At 36.1% G+C, this 15000-nt stretch overlaps 1 protein-coding gene across 1 annotated transcript in view; it reads left to right on the top strand.

Annotated features, from left to right (window-relative positions):
- LOC136837029 (mitochondrial amidoxime-reducing component 1-like) overlaps positions 1-2649 on the top strand; it is an 18145-nt gene extending 15496 nt beyond the window's left edge. Inside the window, exons 6-8 of the mRNA XM_067101578.1 lie at positions 1-170; positions 891-965; positions 1525-2649. The exon at positions 1-170 is cut by the window's left edge and continues 33 nt beyond it. Coding sequence (XP_066957679.1) covers positions 1-170; positions 891-965; positions 1525-1684 — 405 coding nt within the window. The 3' untranslated portion in view covers positions 1685-2649. The remainder of the gene's footprint in view (positions 171-890; positions 966-1524) is intronic.
- The last annotated feature ends 12351 nt before the right edge of the window (positions 2650-15000 follow it).

Here is a 15000-nt window from a genome sequence, read left to right as displayed (position 1 = left end):
AGTTCTCAGTCATCTCTCAACGACCTCAACAGCAGGCTGGAAGAACCTGTGACCATCGAGAACTTCCGTCCGAACATCGTCGTCCGGAAGTCGTCGCCCTACGACGAAGACGACTGGATCTACGTCAAGATCGGGCAAGTCGTTCTGAGACGTCTGAAGCCCTGTGAAAGGTGAGGTGGTCTTCAGTGGGCTGGTTATTTGAGTTTCCCATAAGAGCTCGTTTTCTTTTTAGGTAATCTGTCGTTGGGTTACCAGCTTCAACCAGAAAATTATTACAGAGGTGCAGGGAATAGACCTTTGGAGCTTAGTTTGAGCGGTGATGGGTTTAAATGAGGTCCAAAAATGAGATAAGGGGACTATCCTCCTCATTATTATTATTATTATTATTATTATTATTATTATTATTATTATTATTATTATTATTATTATTATTATTATTATTAGTCAATCAGCGATCCCAGCTGGAAAGGTCGAATGCTAACATGAGGCTATTTTAGTCCCAGTTGAAAAACTAAAGCTTCTTTACATAATAAAATATCATACTGTCTAGAGGCAACTACAGGACCACTAAAAGCAACATGAAATCCACAATTATTAGGCCTATAGGCCTACATAATGCTTGCCAACTTGAATCAGACCTTGAAAATATGACCTCAACTGCATTGTGCCACAATAAGGCCGAAGTCGACAACTGGGTCACAGTTTCTCTTCGTTTCAAAGGCAACTGGAAAGATAATTGTTATAACAAACCCTTCATAATTCAGTGGATATATACAGCACCTGTTTGGTAACAAAAGCTTAATGGACAATTATCCAGTCGCTATGTGAATTTCCTGTTCGTGAGGAAGGGTATACTTGTATAACGTCATTCATGCTTCCTCCTTCTACAGGTGTATTTTGGTGACGGTTGATCCAGTCACGGGCGAAAGGCACCCAAATATGGAGCCTCTGACCACTTTGAGAAAGTAAGTACTCAAAACATGGCAAACATAGTTATAGGTATAGAATCTATATTAACAGAAAGGGAGGAAGTTGGTTCTCAAAATTTGATAGCATTCATGATTATATCTGCTGTAATTCCCATCCTAAAGGAAATTTTGTAGTCTTGGCTGTATTTATATTTATATTTACATTTAGAGAGAGAGAGAGAGAGAGAGAGAGAGAGAGAGAGCTGAAACTAGAATTGGAATATAAAGCTTAGGCCAAAAACAAGCTCTGGGACCTACGAAGTCATTCAGCGTTGAAAATAATGTTAAAACAGTTGTTGGGAGAGGGTAGAAAGTAAGATGGAAGAAAGAGAATATAAACGGAGATATAGTTAAAGGAGAGAGAGAGAGAGAGAGAGAGAGAGAGAGAGAGAGAGAGAGAGAGAGAGAGAGAGAGAGAGAGAGAGAAGTAGCAACCTCATGATTTTCATCTCCTTACACAAGTCAGTGACTTGATTTATAGGGAAGATAAACGTAAGTTTCTGACATTTTTATTTATTGACTTACTTAATTTATTCACCTGACCTTTCTCCATCAGGTACAGGCTTCTACAAGACCCTCCTGAGCTGGCAAAGCGGTGGGCCAGGAGCCCAATATTCGGAGTCACCATGAGCATTGACAAAACGGGACCAATTGCCACTGGGGACAAGGTCTACGTGGCAAGAGCCTCACGTTATTCTCATCTCAGAGGGTTCTAATAAATAAATGAATATATATCTATATCTATATCTATATCTATATCTATATCTATATCTATATCTATATCTATATCTATATCTATAGAAAGTCTAGAGAATTAGAAATTCTCGAGAATCGAGAACTAGAAATTCTCGAGAATTGAGCATTAGAAATTCTCGAGAATTAGAACCTTAACCTTGACCTATACCTTGACCTAAAGCTTGACTTCAACCTCTACCTTGACCTAAACCTTGACTTCAGCCTCTACCTAGACCTAAACCTTAACTTCAGTCTCGACCTTGGCCTAAACCACTCAACAGCCCGACCCTTAGGCCTAAGTATCATCACCAGTTCAAAAACTCCCGAAAAATGGTGTACTTGTGGGTTTCTCATTCTTTCACCAGCATCGAACACGTACCAAGCCTCATCTGTTTCAAATTAGCTGTAAAATTGAAGAGGAACATACTTGGGATACCATCTTACGTATAATAATCTGGTCAACATCACCAACCAGTTTTGGATTCCTCCGAGAGTGCAGTCGATCGCCCACCACTGCACAGTCTGTCTTCAGAATTTCTTCTGCCTCATTTAAAACAGTTTACCAATCTTATAAAATAACTCAGAATTATTGTCACCTCATCGTACTTATTTCTGAGCCTTCGGAGGAAACCAGTCCTTTTTCTGCTTTATATTCGTCGTTATGCAACATTTGTAAACTCGGGAACCAGGCCAGTCATGCAGGAGGAATAATTACAAGCTTGTACTTCTTTCAGTATAGTCCTAGTAATATTAACATGATCTGCAAAAGTATATTAAAAATGCATTTATTTATGTCATTTATATATCTAGGAGAGAGAGAGAGAGAGAGAGAGAGAGAGAGAGAGAGAGAGAGAGAGAGAGAGAGAGAGAGAGAGAGAGAGAGAGAGAGAGAGAGAGAGAGAGAGCATTTTTATGAGTAAAAATATATTAGTCTACCAAGATATAACCAGTTTCATTTTCCTTTAAGTCACATCTGCTTAATATAGAAAACGTATAATTTACTGTAAACTAATCTAAATTAGATGGCCTCCATTACGTACTGCTAAAAAGATAGACAAAAGTCCACCACTTACTCTCCCACTAGTTTCTATTCCAAAGTGGCAAGAAATTACATACATATAGAAACACCTGCACAGTAATATAGAAAGATATACCAATATACCAATATACGGTGATTTCACCCCTTGTTAAATACGATGATTGTACATAAATAATTAATTTTCTTTTTCATCTATTCCATATTCATAACATTTTTTCATTTTGCCTTGAAATTTGAAAAATTATTGATTTTAGATACATCATCCAGAAATATAGAGAGATTCTTATCCTGTCTGACGTGGACTAAAAAGGAAAAAATCCATTTTATAGTCTACTACTGCTATTACATTACATCCTAACAGCTGTTTTCAAGATCGATTTTATATCTAACATTTTGGAATCTCTCTCTCTCTCTCTCTCTCTCTCTCTCTCTCTCTCTCTCTCTCTCTCTCTCTCGTAACTGAACAAAAGATACATTTTAATTCTGGAACAGTGGTTCTTAACTTGTGGATTGTAGACCTATGAAGGTTCTCAGTGTGTTTCCAGTTCACTGACCTTGACTTTGAAAAAAAAACAAACTCTCGTTAACAAATCATTCGATTTCATTATCTTTTATACAACAAAAATATTTATCTAGTGTTGACAACATTCACTGTAGAGGTCAATTACAGATTCGGACTAGTGGATAGACCCTGGACCTAGACCTAGAGCCACTGGCCTATAGACTAATTCGTTAATTATTTTTAAAACTGCGTCACTAAAGTAAGATCACTGGCGTTGACCCAGTATGTTATGCAAGAACAAGCCTGCAGCACAAAACAGAACGTTCTGGAACGGTCTTGTGTAGCGGAAAAGCGTCACACTGAAACCTTTGAGTCAACCCGAGTCAATGGAGAGAGTCAGTTACGGCAAATAGTCTCAGTTGAGTCTATATCACCGTACGATGAGGTGGGCCCAGACTGTGATTTAATTAAGGAGATAAGGATGAATTATTCAACCTTCGAAGTCGCGGTTGATTTGATAATCTCTTAGATCTGAGATTACGTAAATGATAAAAAGGGGTTAATTTATAATTGCCTGACAGCAATTTGAAATACGAAATATGAATCATATCTCTCGACTGGCTACTTGAGGGGCCGGTTAAGATGTTTCTTTTTTATTGCAATATAAATGACTTTGCGTGAATTAAGCGATTTGAAAAGATATCCTAAGTTAAACACAGGAATGTTAGCTGAGGAAACTAAGTTTGTATGCGTAATGAGCTATAGGTCTAGTGGCTGTGATACTCACCTCACTACTGTGAGTATCAAGTTTCAAATCGTGGACAAGAGCAGGAAGATACGGATATATTCTGCTAGAATAAACAGTACCTCAGCTGACCTGAGTATAATTGGTACTTAATCGACTGTGGTGGGTAGTACAAATGCTGGAGAAGAGAACTACTTTGCTGAAATTCCTGAGGAAAGCTGTAATATTTTAGAGACCACCCTTGCTGTATCTTCATCTATTCTGAGCGCTCTTTGGTCAGAAGACCACCAGAATCAAACGCACACTTGTAAGAGCTGTTTAAAAAGAGGATATCATTATTATTATTATTATTATTATTATTATTATTATTATTATTATTATTATTATTATTATTATTATTATTAAGGTATACGTTATACAGGTATAGATAGCAGGCAGGTCGGCTAATATTATTATTATTAATATTATCACTGTTATTATTATCAACAAACAAAGAAAAGAAACCTCCTGGTGTTCAGTTTAATCTCAGTCATATCTGATTCTCTGAAGAATCATTAACTATTTGTTTATTCAGTCTCACGACAAATTATTGTCCTTCCTGTTTGCGTTTTAAACAAATATCTAATCATCTTTTTTAAAGGTCGTATCTGGTTGTCAGTGACGATCGGTCTGACCTTGAAAAACACCTTGTTTTGCTTCATATATATATACGTGTGTATGTATATATATTATACATACATGTATTTATATATATACACATTTATACATATATATATATATGTATATATAAATGTGCTTATAAATAAAGATAAAATCCACGAAGGAAACGGAAACACTGGAGTGCTGCAAGGCCTTCCGACGCTATGTCCTTTACTTAGCAGACTGAAGAAATATAAAAGTATGTTTACAAAGAAAGCTCATATAAATGACAGATGGGGATTATAAAGGAAACATATGTACCTGGAATCCAACACAATTGAAGAATTAGTAGAACTGGCAAAACAGGATTAAATATTTAAAGAGGTTTTTACAAAGGATTAGGATCAACCGTTCAGGAGCAGGGAACAGGACAATTAAAATAAAACGCCAAATGTGTTTATATATATAAGAAACAGGAGATCAGCGCCTGCCCTATGAGCCTACAGAGTCCCAGGAGGACTTTAACCCTAACTAATACACATACACACACATATACTCCTACATATATATACATATACACACACATAAAACATTCAGGTTACTTTATAATCAGTCAGTGGCCTCACCATCTCATAAGCCTAAGTTGGCGTCTCTCTGGTGTTATAATTCTCTTCTGTAAACACGTAAACACCGATAAGACAACAATCACCACTGATTGTTATCCGATTGTTTACCACAGATACTGCCACTTGATTTCTGATGATAACAAAAAAATAATAATTGCTGCTTCTTCGAGGCGAGTGTCTTTAGTATACGTAATGGGTATGTCGTCATTAATGTAACCAGTAAGCCTATTATTATTATTATTATTATTATTATTATTATTATTATTATTATTATTATTATTATTATTGATCTGATAACAAAGACACAATGTCGTGACTAAATGAAATATATATTGTTGTTTATTTGAAATCTACAGTAAGATCAGTAAGATCAGTAACTTGTAATTTCGTCCAAGGTTACATACACAAGGTCCTGAAATTCCTGGGGTATATTTATGCACAACTTCATTATAATTATCAATTTTATTATACCGTTTCCCTGCAGAGAAGGGGTATTACCATTCAAAGCCATGACTAATCTCAGTTCTGGGTCCAACCTGTACTAATTGTGTCGACCAAGAACAGGACAAAGTTATAAGGTCGAATTTTAGAGTTGTAATAACTCTCTCTAATCTCCTGTTGCTGTTTTATGCAAAGAGACCAACTTCAGACAACTTGGAAATAACGACATTAAGATAATCTAATGCGATATTGATATAGACTTGTATTTCCTATGTCTCCTAGGCTGATGTTTTGAGGAAAAAAAAAAAAAAGACATAAAATTAGTACTATGCTGGCAAATTTATTTATTCTTACTCCCATATCTATTTCAGTCATTGACTCTCAATACACCTCAATTCAAACAAGTAAAATATGCGTCCAGGTCTCTTCGGCGCAACCGAGTTTTCTGTACAGCGTATATGGCCACAGAAAATAGATCTATCTTTCGGTGGTCTCGGTACAACGGTGGCCTGGCCTATATCGTTGCCAGATGCACGATTATGGCTAACTTTAACCTTAAATAAAATAAAACTACAGAGGCCAGAGGGTTGCAATTTGGTAAGTTTGATGAGTGGAGGGTGGATGATCAACATACCAATTTGCAGCCCTCTAGCGCCAGTAGTTTTGAAGATCAGAGGGCGGACAGAAAAAGTGCGGGCAGAAAAAAGTGCGGACTGCCAGACAGTTTACTTTTCAGAAAACTAAAAACCACGCCTTAACCACCTAAAACATCTTAGCTAACTCACTCAAAAAGATTGCTATGCAAATCCTAACTACGGCACCACTTGAAAGTGACAACTCTCCCCCTAAACAAGACGGATGTGGCGGAGTCATTCTCGGGGCAACTTTCAGATCTCTGCACGGTGCAGCGGCGCTCACAGCCACCTGCAAGCAAGAGATTTGATCCTTTTAGATTGGATAAGCGCTCGCAAAACGGGCCGAGACTCTTTGCAAGCACAACAGCTGTTTGCGAACGCAGGAGGCGTTTTGGAGACACAGCAACACCACCGTCGAAAAATGTCTTGTCGTTTGCGTGATGTACAGAAGGGTAATGTCGGTCTATTTTCTTGTGAGCGTCGGAGGGGCAGCGTTGTCAACTATTAACAAGTTTCTTCGGAGCAGTCGAGTTTTCTGTATAGAGTATATTCAAGGTCCACCGAAAATAGATGTATCTTTCTGTGGTCTCGGTATAATGCTGTATGAGCCGAGGCCCATGTAACTTTAACCACGGCTCGGTAGTTGCCTGTCCTATATCGTTGCCAGACGCACGATTATGGCTAATTTTAACCTTAAATAAAATATAAAAACTAACGAGGCTAGAGGGCTGCAATTTGGTATGTTTGATGACTGGAGGGTGGATGATCAACATACCAATTTGCAGCCCTCTAGCCTTAGTAATTTTGAAGATCTGAGGGCGGACAGAAAAAGTGCGGACAAACAGACAAAGTCGGCACAATAGTTTTCTTTGACAGAAAACTAAAATCTGTTTCTTTGATACGTGCAAAGATTATTTTATGATAGACTGTTGTCTGGTGTCATTTAATTCCCCAAAATTCTAGCATTTAACCGGCTGATAAATACCAAACTATAAAAGGTATAAAAGTGAAATTATAATGTATATCCTTACTTCGTCTACTAATACTTTTCAGAAGAGTCTTACCAACGAGGCAACATTAGGAATGAATTCCTATTTCTTTATCAATTTGTTTAAATGGTAAAAATTTATTGTGATAAGATTAACTTGATAAGCAAGACTGAAGGAGGAATGTGGTTGGTTATGATAGCTCTTGACTGTGTGACGACTGTTAAAATTTTTATCATTAAAATTTTTCTTCATTCTATATATATATATATATATATATATATATATATATATATATATATGTGTGTGTGTGTGTGTGTGTAGAATCTACTGGTCACCTTTTACCAGACACAGATGTAATTGTAATAGCCACAGTGTCCTCATAACTTCTGGAATCTTCGCGCTTTTTGGATACGCTTGTCACTATGAAGCCTTAAGACCCAAGTGCAAGAAAAATAAAGAAATTGTGATGTCCGATAGCGGGAAACGAACCCGGGTCCCTAATCAGAACGAGGTTTAAGAGGATATTGTGACTATTATAATTACACACACACACACACACACACACACACATATATATATATATATATATATATATATATATATATATATATATATATATATATATATATATATATATATATATAATGTGTGTGTGTTTGTGTGTACGTAGTGTTTACATTCAAGTACAATCACAGAAATCATATTAATGTGCACGCACACGAACGTGTGATGTCAAATGTGTTATTAACCGGATGTTCCAGTAATGAAAAACCTTATCTGTGACTGAGCATAATTTAATATATGACAATACGATCGTTGAGTGAGCTGCATATATCGCAGCAGAATACTCTCTCTCTCTCTCTCTCTCTCTCTCTCTCTCTCTCTCTCTCTCTCTCTCTCTCTGGTGTGTGTGTGTGTATACGTACACACATGCAGACGTGTTTTCATCACTTTTCCACATATTCTTTCGGCCTTACAACAAAGATAATCTTAAAATGCCTCAGATTGGGCGTATAGGCCTACAAAGGCACTGACGGACACCAGATACCTGCCTACCTGTCATAATACCACCTGGCCACGCCTTAAGTCAAAAGGGCAAAATCATTCATAAAGGTAAATGCCTCAAAGTCATAAAGGTGAAAAGGGCATCTATGTTCAAATTCCGCCCCTCCAATAAATTCGAGAATTGTAAAGCTTTTTATGACGTGTAGGTCTACAGGCCTTGTGGCTTACCGGCTGGTGTGTAGGCCTAACCTGACTTCTGGATCGTTATTGCTCGCTAAATAATAGTTTTTTTAGGGGAAGAATATGTATGTTTACTTATTGCAAGGGGATGCATTGCTCTCTACACATTTCCAACTGGGTGCAGAGCAGGTGCCGTGCATCAAGCCATTTGTATTTAGGTGCAGAGCGCGAGCTGCAATTATGGACTTGTCTCAAGGCATAGCGTTTGTGTTGCATGCCATAATGATTGCAGTCACGTGCAGAACATCATACCATAAGCAAGGATACCTATTACAATTTACTTAACAACACACACACACACACACACACACACAGTAACACCAGTTTCTCACGAACAAATAAAAAAAAAAATCGTTAAAACGAATTGAAACTCTCTCGGAGCACAATCTGACGGAACGGTTTCCAAAGCGCTTTGGTGACACTCTTTCGAGATAAGGCCGATAAAGATAACGAGATACGTATTTACGAACCTACTGATAAGAGGGTGATAGGGACAGAGTCTCAATTATAGACCTCTTATGAAAGATCAGTCAAAATAATGCAATCTTATCATCAAAGGCGTTAGGGTCGAGATTGATATTTTAGAGCCACAGGAAATCGCCCTTTGTGATTTCATGTTGGTGTTCGGTCTTCAGAAGCGAATTAAAATTAGCAGTGTTTCTCAGATTGTGTTTTCGTTATTTGCGTTATATGTTAATGATTACCTTAAAAATGAATTGACAAACTGAAGGACTTTAGATAATACTTTGGGTGGCTAAGAAATATTCTTTGTGTGATTGCTGGAACAGCGAAGTCTGAGTCTATATTGACTTTCAAATATATACGTTTCAATATTCTTTTATTAATTATCACTTTCCTTTGTTTTTTGTACTATCATTAGGACGTCGTTATCTAATCAAATTACCAAAATACATACATAGGCCAATAATTACGCATTACAAGGGTCCACAGGTTTGAGTGACTGGTGACAACCGTTTAATGAAAACTAAAAAAATAAAAATAAAAATAAGCAAAGACTTTAAATAAAATTAAGAAAACTGACAGGTTAATTTTTCATTTCAGTTCGAGATAAAATAAAGCAATAAAACACCTTTCAGAATGACATACAGTAAAGGTACGAAATGACAGAATGACGACAAAATGAAAACGTGAAAGCGGTTGATGGCAACTCTCCGCGATACACGCCAGTGACGTCACTCAATCGGAAGTACAGTAAGTATTCTATTGTATCCTAATGCTTTGTGCTCTTTTGAGCTTTCCGTTCTTTGTTGCCATACAAGTATCGTTTGTGTCACTTAATTAACATGGATTGTGGAGTCAAGTATTTATGTCAAGAGGTATTGTACTATTTGTAAGTATTGGAAGGCTAACTTGAAGTATATTGCAAATCATTGTATTTAGCATGTATTATGCTTCCCCATTATAATATATATATATATATATATATATATATATATATATATATATATATATATATATATACATATATATATATATATATACATATATATATATATATATATATATATATATATATATATATATATATATATATATATATATATATATAAGAGAGTAGCAGGGTGTTTGCAAAAACTGAGAGGAAACTTGAAGTATCTATTCAAGCCGAAGTTAAAATGTATGAATGGACTGTTGAACTAACTCTCTTCCATAGAAGTGAAGTGTGGATGTTGAATGTAACTGATAGAGGGAGGACAGAATCTGTAGAGATTAATTATTTGCATAGCATTTGTTGTATAGTAAGAACTGAAAGGGTGAGATATTGAGGTATAAGAGAATAAGAGACAAGCAAAATGGTTGAAAAATAGTTGGTGAAGTTGAGAGGGTCGACCAGAGTGTCGTGAGATGGTTTGGTCATGCTGGGAGAAGGAAGACAGCGAGAGCTAAACAATGACGTAGAGATGGAGCGAAAGGGATGTTGGATTTGTTACCTCTGATCAGTCAAGTCGACATTTTGGCGGTCACCTGACTTCCGTGGGTCTCATCCTTGGTGGATCAGTTCACTGGGGTCATGGGTCTAGCAACCTCATCCCAGGAAAATGGAAACCTCGAGGAGGTAATCGGGTAATCTCCTCAGAAATACAACCTCTATCTGTCTCTGGGAAAAGGGTCGATGAATAGATTTAAAGAGGATATACACAAATATAAACAAAAGGACAGTGAGTCTTTTTCATACTGGACAGAAACCAAGTGTCTTGCAAGAGTAGCAGGATGTGTCACGGAACGCAGATAGGGAGAAATGATTCAATAAACAAAGATATTTCTTGGTTTGACTGCTAAGGGTTTGTTGAAAGCAAAGGTATAGGTTTAGGGGTAAGGGAGATACAGATTATATATATGTATATATATATATATATATATATATATATATATATGTATGTATATATAAATATATATATATATATATATATATATATATATATATATATATATATATATATAAATCTTTGTTAAATAATTGATGATAATTTAAAAACATAGATTTGACAACTACGACCAAATGCTGTAACTCCAAAAAATAATATAATTTTTATGCAAATATATTTTTACTCGACTTAAATAAAGAAGTTGGACTCAAATTTAAGTAACTTGCTGAATTACCAGGCACGTTCGCTTAAATATACTATTACAGATGTTTTGAAATACCCCTCCGAAGAATATTACTAAAAAGTGAGAGAGAAAGCTCTGTTATATATTTGCACCAATCGTCAACAGCGGTGTTCGCAGAAGAAGAGTAAATTCGTAACCATCTTTTCCGAGAAGAGGCAAAATAGTCTATCGCTTAGAGTTCGTTCATCTGATATATTTAGGCATATCACACACACACACGATTCTGTATTGAAGTTTAATTAATATTAACTAAAAATAATAATGTTTTTATAAGGAAAATCCACTAACGGTTCCGAAGTAATAAAATGAATCTCTTAGTCTACAGCCCTCCCCCCCAACAACCTCCCGGGCTTCTGTCTTCTTCTGCACCACATAAAAAGGAAGTCTCCATCAACACGCTTTTATCCCCCATGACAAGAATCCGCGAATGGACACTGCTGTGTGACCTTTAGTTCTTCCCCCCAACCCCCCGCCTCTTTTTTTTTTTTTTTTTGCTCTTTTTAAGTTGTTTTTATTCTCTTTATCCCCTCTCTTTATGCTTAGAGAGTCATACGAAAAGGAGACGACGTGGGTTCATGGTCACTTAACCTAAATAAAATCAAGTGATGTGGTCAGGGATGGTACCATTCTCCGAGAGAACCTGCGGTGTGCGTTCCTTAAGTTGTATACGCTGACGGATAAAAGTCTTTTTTGAAAACGATGCTCTCTCTTTGAGTATATCGACCTTTAAGGCGATATTTTCTTGTTCTTTATCGTAGAGTTAAAAGAAATTAACTTAATTTTCACGTGTTTGCCGTGTTGCTAGCGCTAATTAACTAAAATTTACGTGAGGACTGGCAGTCTGAGTTTTATACCACTTTAAAATTCCACGCGAGAGTCAAGCTGAACAAGGCCCGCCACCGAGCTCAGATGGACGTTGCATGAGATAATTCGCTAGACCCATTACCTATTTCTCCTTTTTAACCTCCTGGCCTAGTCCTCCCGCTCTTCTAGTCTCTCTTCTTCTCCTCTTTCTTCTTCCCTCATTCATGCGAATTCTTGCGACGTTCATTCATGCCTGCATTAACTGCCTATCAAGCTATTTGCTTGCACGAAGGACAGGAATGTCGTTATTGAACAACTCCAGAATTAGGCCGATGTGTCTATTACGAAGAATGTTGTTTTATTGTTTCTTTGTAAATTCTGAACTGATATTGACGAAAATTTGAATATACGTGAGTAAATAGTTGTTTGCGTGAGGCTAGGCGCGTGTGTGAGCTACATTTTCTTAATAGACTTCAAATTGTTTAATAAACATGCCTTGTGGCGGAGTATATAATCAATTAGCGAGAGGGTATGTTCGAGTCCTCATTTTTTCATTATAATTCAGGAACAGGAAGTTGAGCTTCTTCAGGCATTAGCGTGGCATCTCTCTCTCTCTGTCTCTCTCTGTCTCTCTCTCTCTCTCTCTCTCTCTCAAAATGTCCAGATAAAAATGCAAACCTACGTCAACCAAATGCTTCACTCAGCTAGGCCGAGTATAGCCATAGACCTACCTCCTTCATTCCTTCGGAAATCAGATGAATTTCTTCAATAACTATTATTATTATTATTATTATCATTATTATTATTATTATTATTATTCGACAAAAGAAAGTACCAGTATAGGTTAAAAAAATGTAAAAGAGAAAAATGACTTATTACGTAAAAAAATAAAAATGGCGCATGCAGAAATATGCATGTTGCACCCGATTTGTAAAGGACTGCTCCTACTCTAAGGAGACCACTGTGAGGACCAATTAAATCCTGTTTACCCTTAATTTGGAGCGTCCTTGGAGTAGGGACCGCGGTCGCCGCAGTTGGCCGGCATATTTTAGGGAACCGGTAGTTGAAGAGGACATTATTAGTGGTGCGTGTACGTGAAGAGAGTAATACTTTTCTCTTCTTACATACATACATACATACATACATACATATGTGTATATGTATATATATACAGATATTATATATATATGATATATGTAAATATATATATTTACACACACACACATACACACACACACACACACACACACATATATATATATATATATATATATATATATATATATATATATATATATATATATATATATATATATATATATATATATCTATATCAAGGACCCAACACTTTGTAGTCCTTCACATCTTAAAACAAAAATTATTAAGCCTTTGATATCAAATTAAAATTGAAAGTCACACTTATAAACGATAAGTGACATTAAGCCTTCTCTCTCTCTCTCTCTCTCTCTCTCTCTTCTCTCTCTCTCTCTCTCTCTCTCTCTCTCTCTCTCTCTCTCTTTATTCCAACTACTGAAGTGTGTAAGCTTATACTTATGAATATTGCAGTCGCCAGGTATTCCCCTCATTAAATATGAATCTCTCATCTCGCTAATGAGAGCGCTTAGGATGCCGGCGTCTAAAGCTAAGCAAAAAAAAAAAAAAAAAGAGAGAGAGAGATTGTTTAGAGCAAATATTAAGCCTAACTGCTACCAGCAATGATATCCCTCCATTTTCAGAGCCGTGTCTTAATTAACTTTTTGTTTTGTTTCGAAAGCGTTGGTTATCATCATTCAACACAAGTTCCTCTTATGTATTTTTACTCATTCTATTTTTATAGATATAACATTAAATTTTGCCATTGCTTCCTTGCAAGCAATCTCGTAGCACCCCTGAGGCCATCTCTTCTCACGTTTATTCAAAGGGAGTTTGGTGTCCTGGGATTTTTCTCGAAGCCTTATTAATCTTTCGGCGTCCCGACTGGTTGGTGTGAGACCTGAGGTTCACAAAAGGATTCTTTACGTAAAACATATCAATAGTTTTTTTCCTGGTTTTTAAAGTGTCGTGTTACGCAACTTGGCACTTTCAAGTGAGATGTAAGTGAAAATCTATGTATGATTAATTTATTCGACATATTTTTCTTGAGAAATAGGATTGCTCTCAGTACAGAAAAAAATATTTGGTCATTTGATGCCATCATTTGGCGGCAAGATATTTAAAGATTCAAGATACTTAAAGATTTGTTTCCACCCCCACCCCCTCTCCACACTCACATACACACACACACACACACACACACACATACCCACCACCTTCCAAAATAAAAATAAAAAAAATAACAAAATTCTCGTGCGAGCATTTGAAGACCTGGACATTACCCACGACTGTGGACAAAGAAAGGGCGGGTCATCTGGAACGTTGAATATACCTAACTCCTCTATTTTTTAAACTAGAAGCACATATCCTCAATGAAGGCTCATTCGTGAATGAGCACATGGAAGAGTGAATGAAAACAGATGAATGACTTAGTGAATTGAATGAATGAATGAAAAAGGAGTGGACTAAGACCTTGTCACAATTACGGGTCAAGTTCAGAGAGGAACACGTACCATTATTGGAAGATCCTTGTTCCACTGTTCCACTGTTCCACTTACTCGTTTCATTTCGTTTTCAATGATAGTGTAGATAAGAATGGAAGCAGTGATAAAGAAAGTATTTATAATGATAATCAACATAGAAAAAATTAAATTAATGTTATGATCTATACCAAATAAAAAAAATATGATAGTGTGTACAATAAACAAAATCACCAGTAATAATAATAATAATAATAATAATAATAATAATAATAATAATAATAATAATAATAATAATAATAATAATAACTAAATCTATTTATTATGAAAATTAAGGGTATAAAACATTAGTATAAAACAATATTATAACCAACTAACCAATAAAAAACATTGGATTACGTTTATAGATGAAACAATAAGACAAGTAT

This window comes from Macrobrachium rosenbergii, chromosome 57 (genome assembly GCF_040412425.1).
Source record: "Macrobrachium rosenbergii isolate ZJJX-2024 chromosome 57, ASM4041242v1, whole genome shotgun sequence".
Lineage (NCBI taxonomy): Eukaryota > Metazoa > Arthropoda > Malacostraca > Decapoda > Palaemonidae > Macrobrachium > Macrobrachium rosenbergii.
The sequence above is the reverse complement of the archived record's forward strand: the minus strand, read 5'-3'. Positions and strand labels throughout refer to the sequence as shown.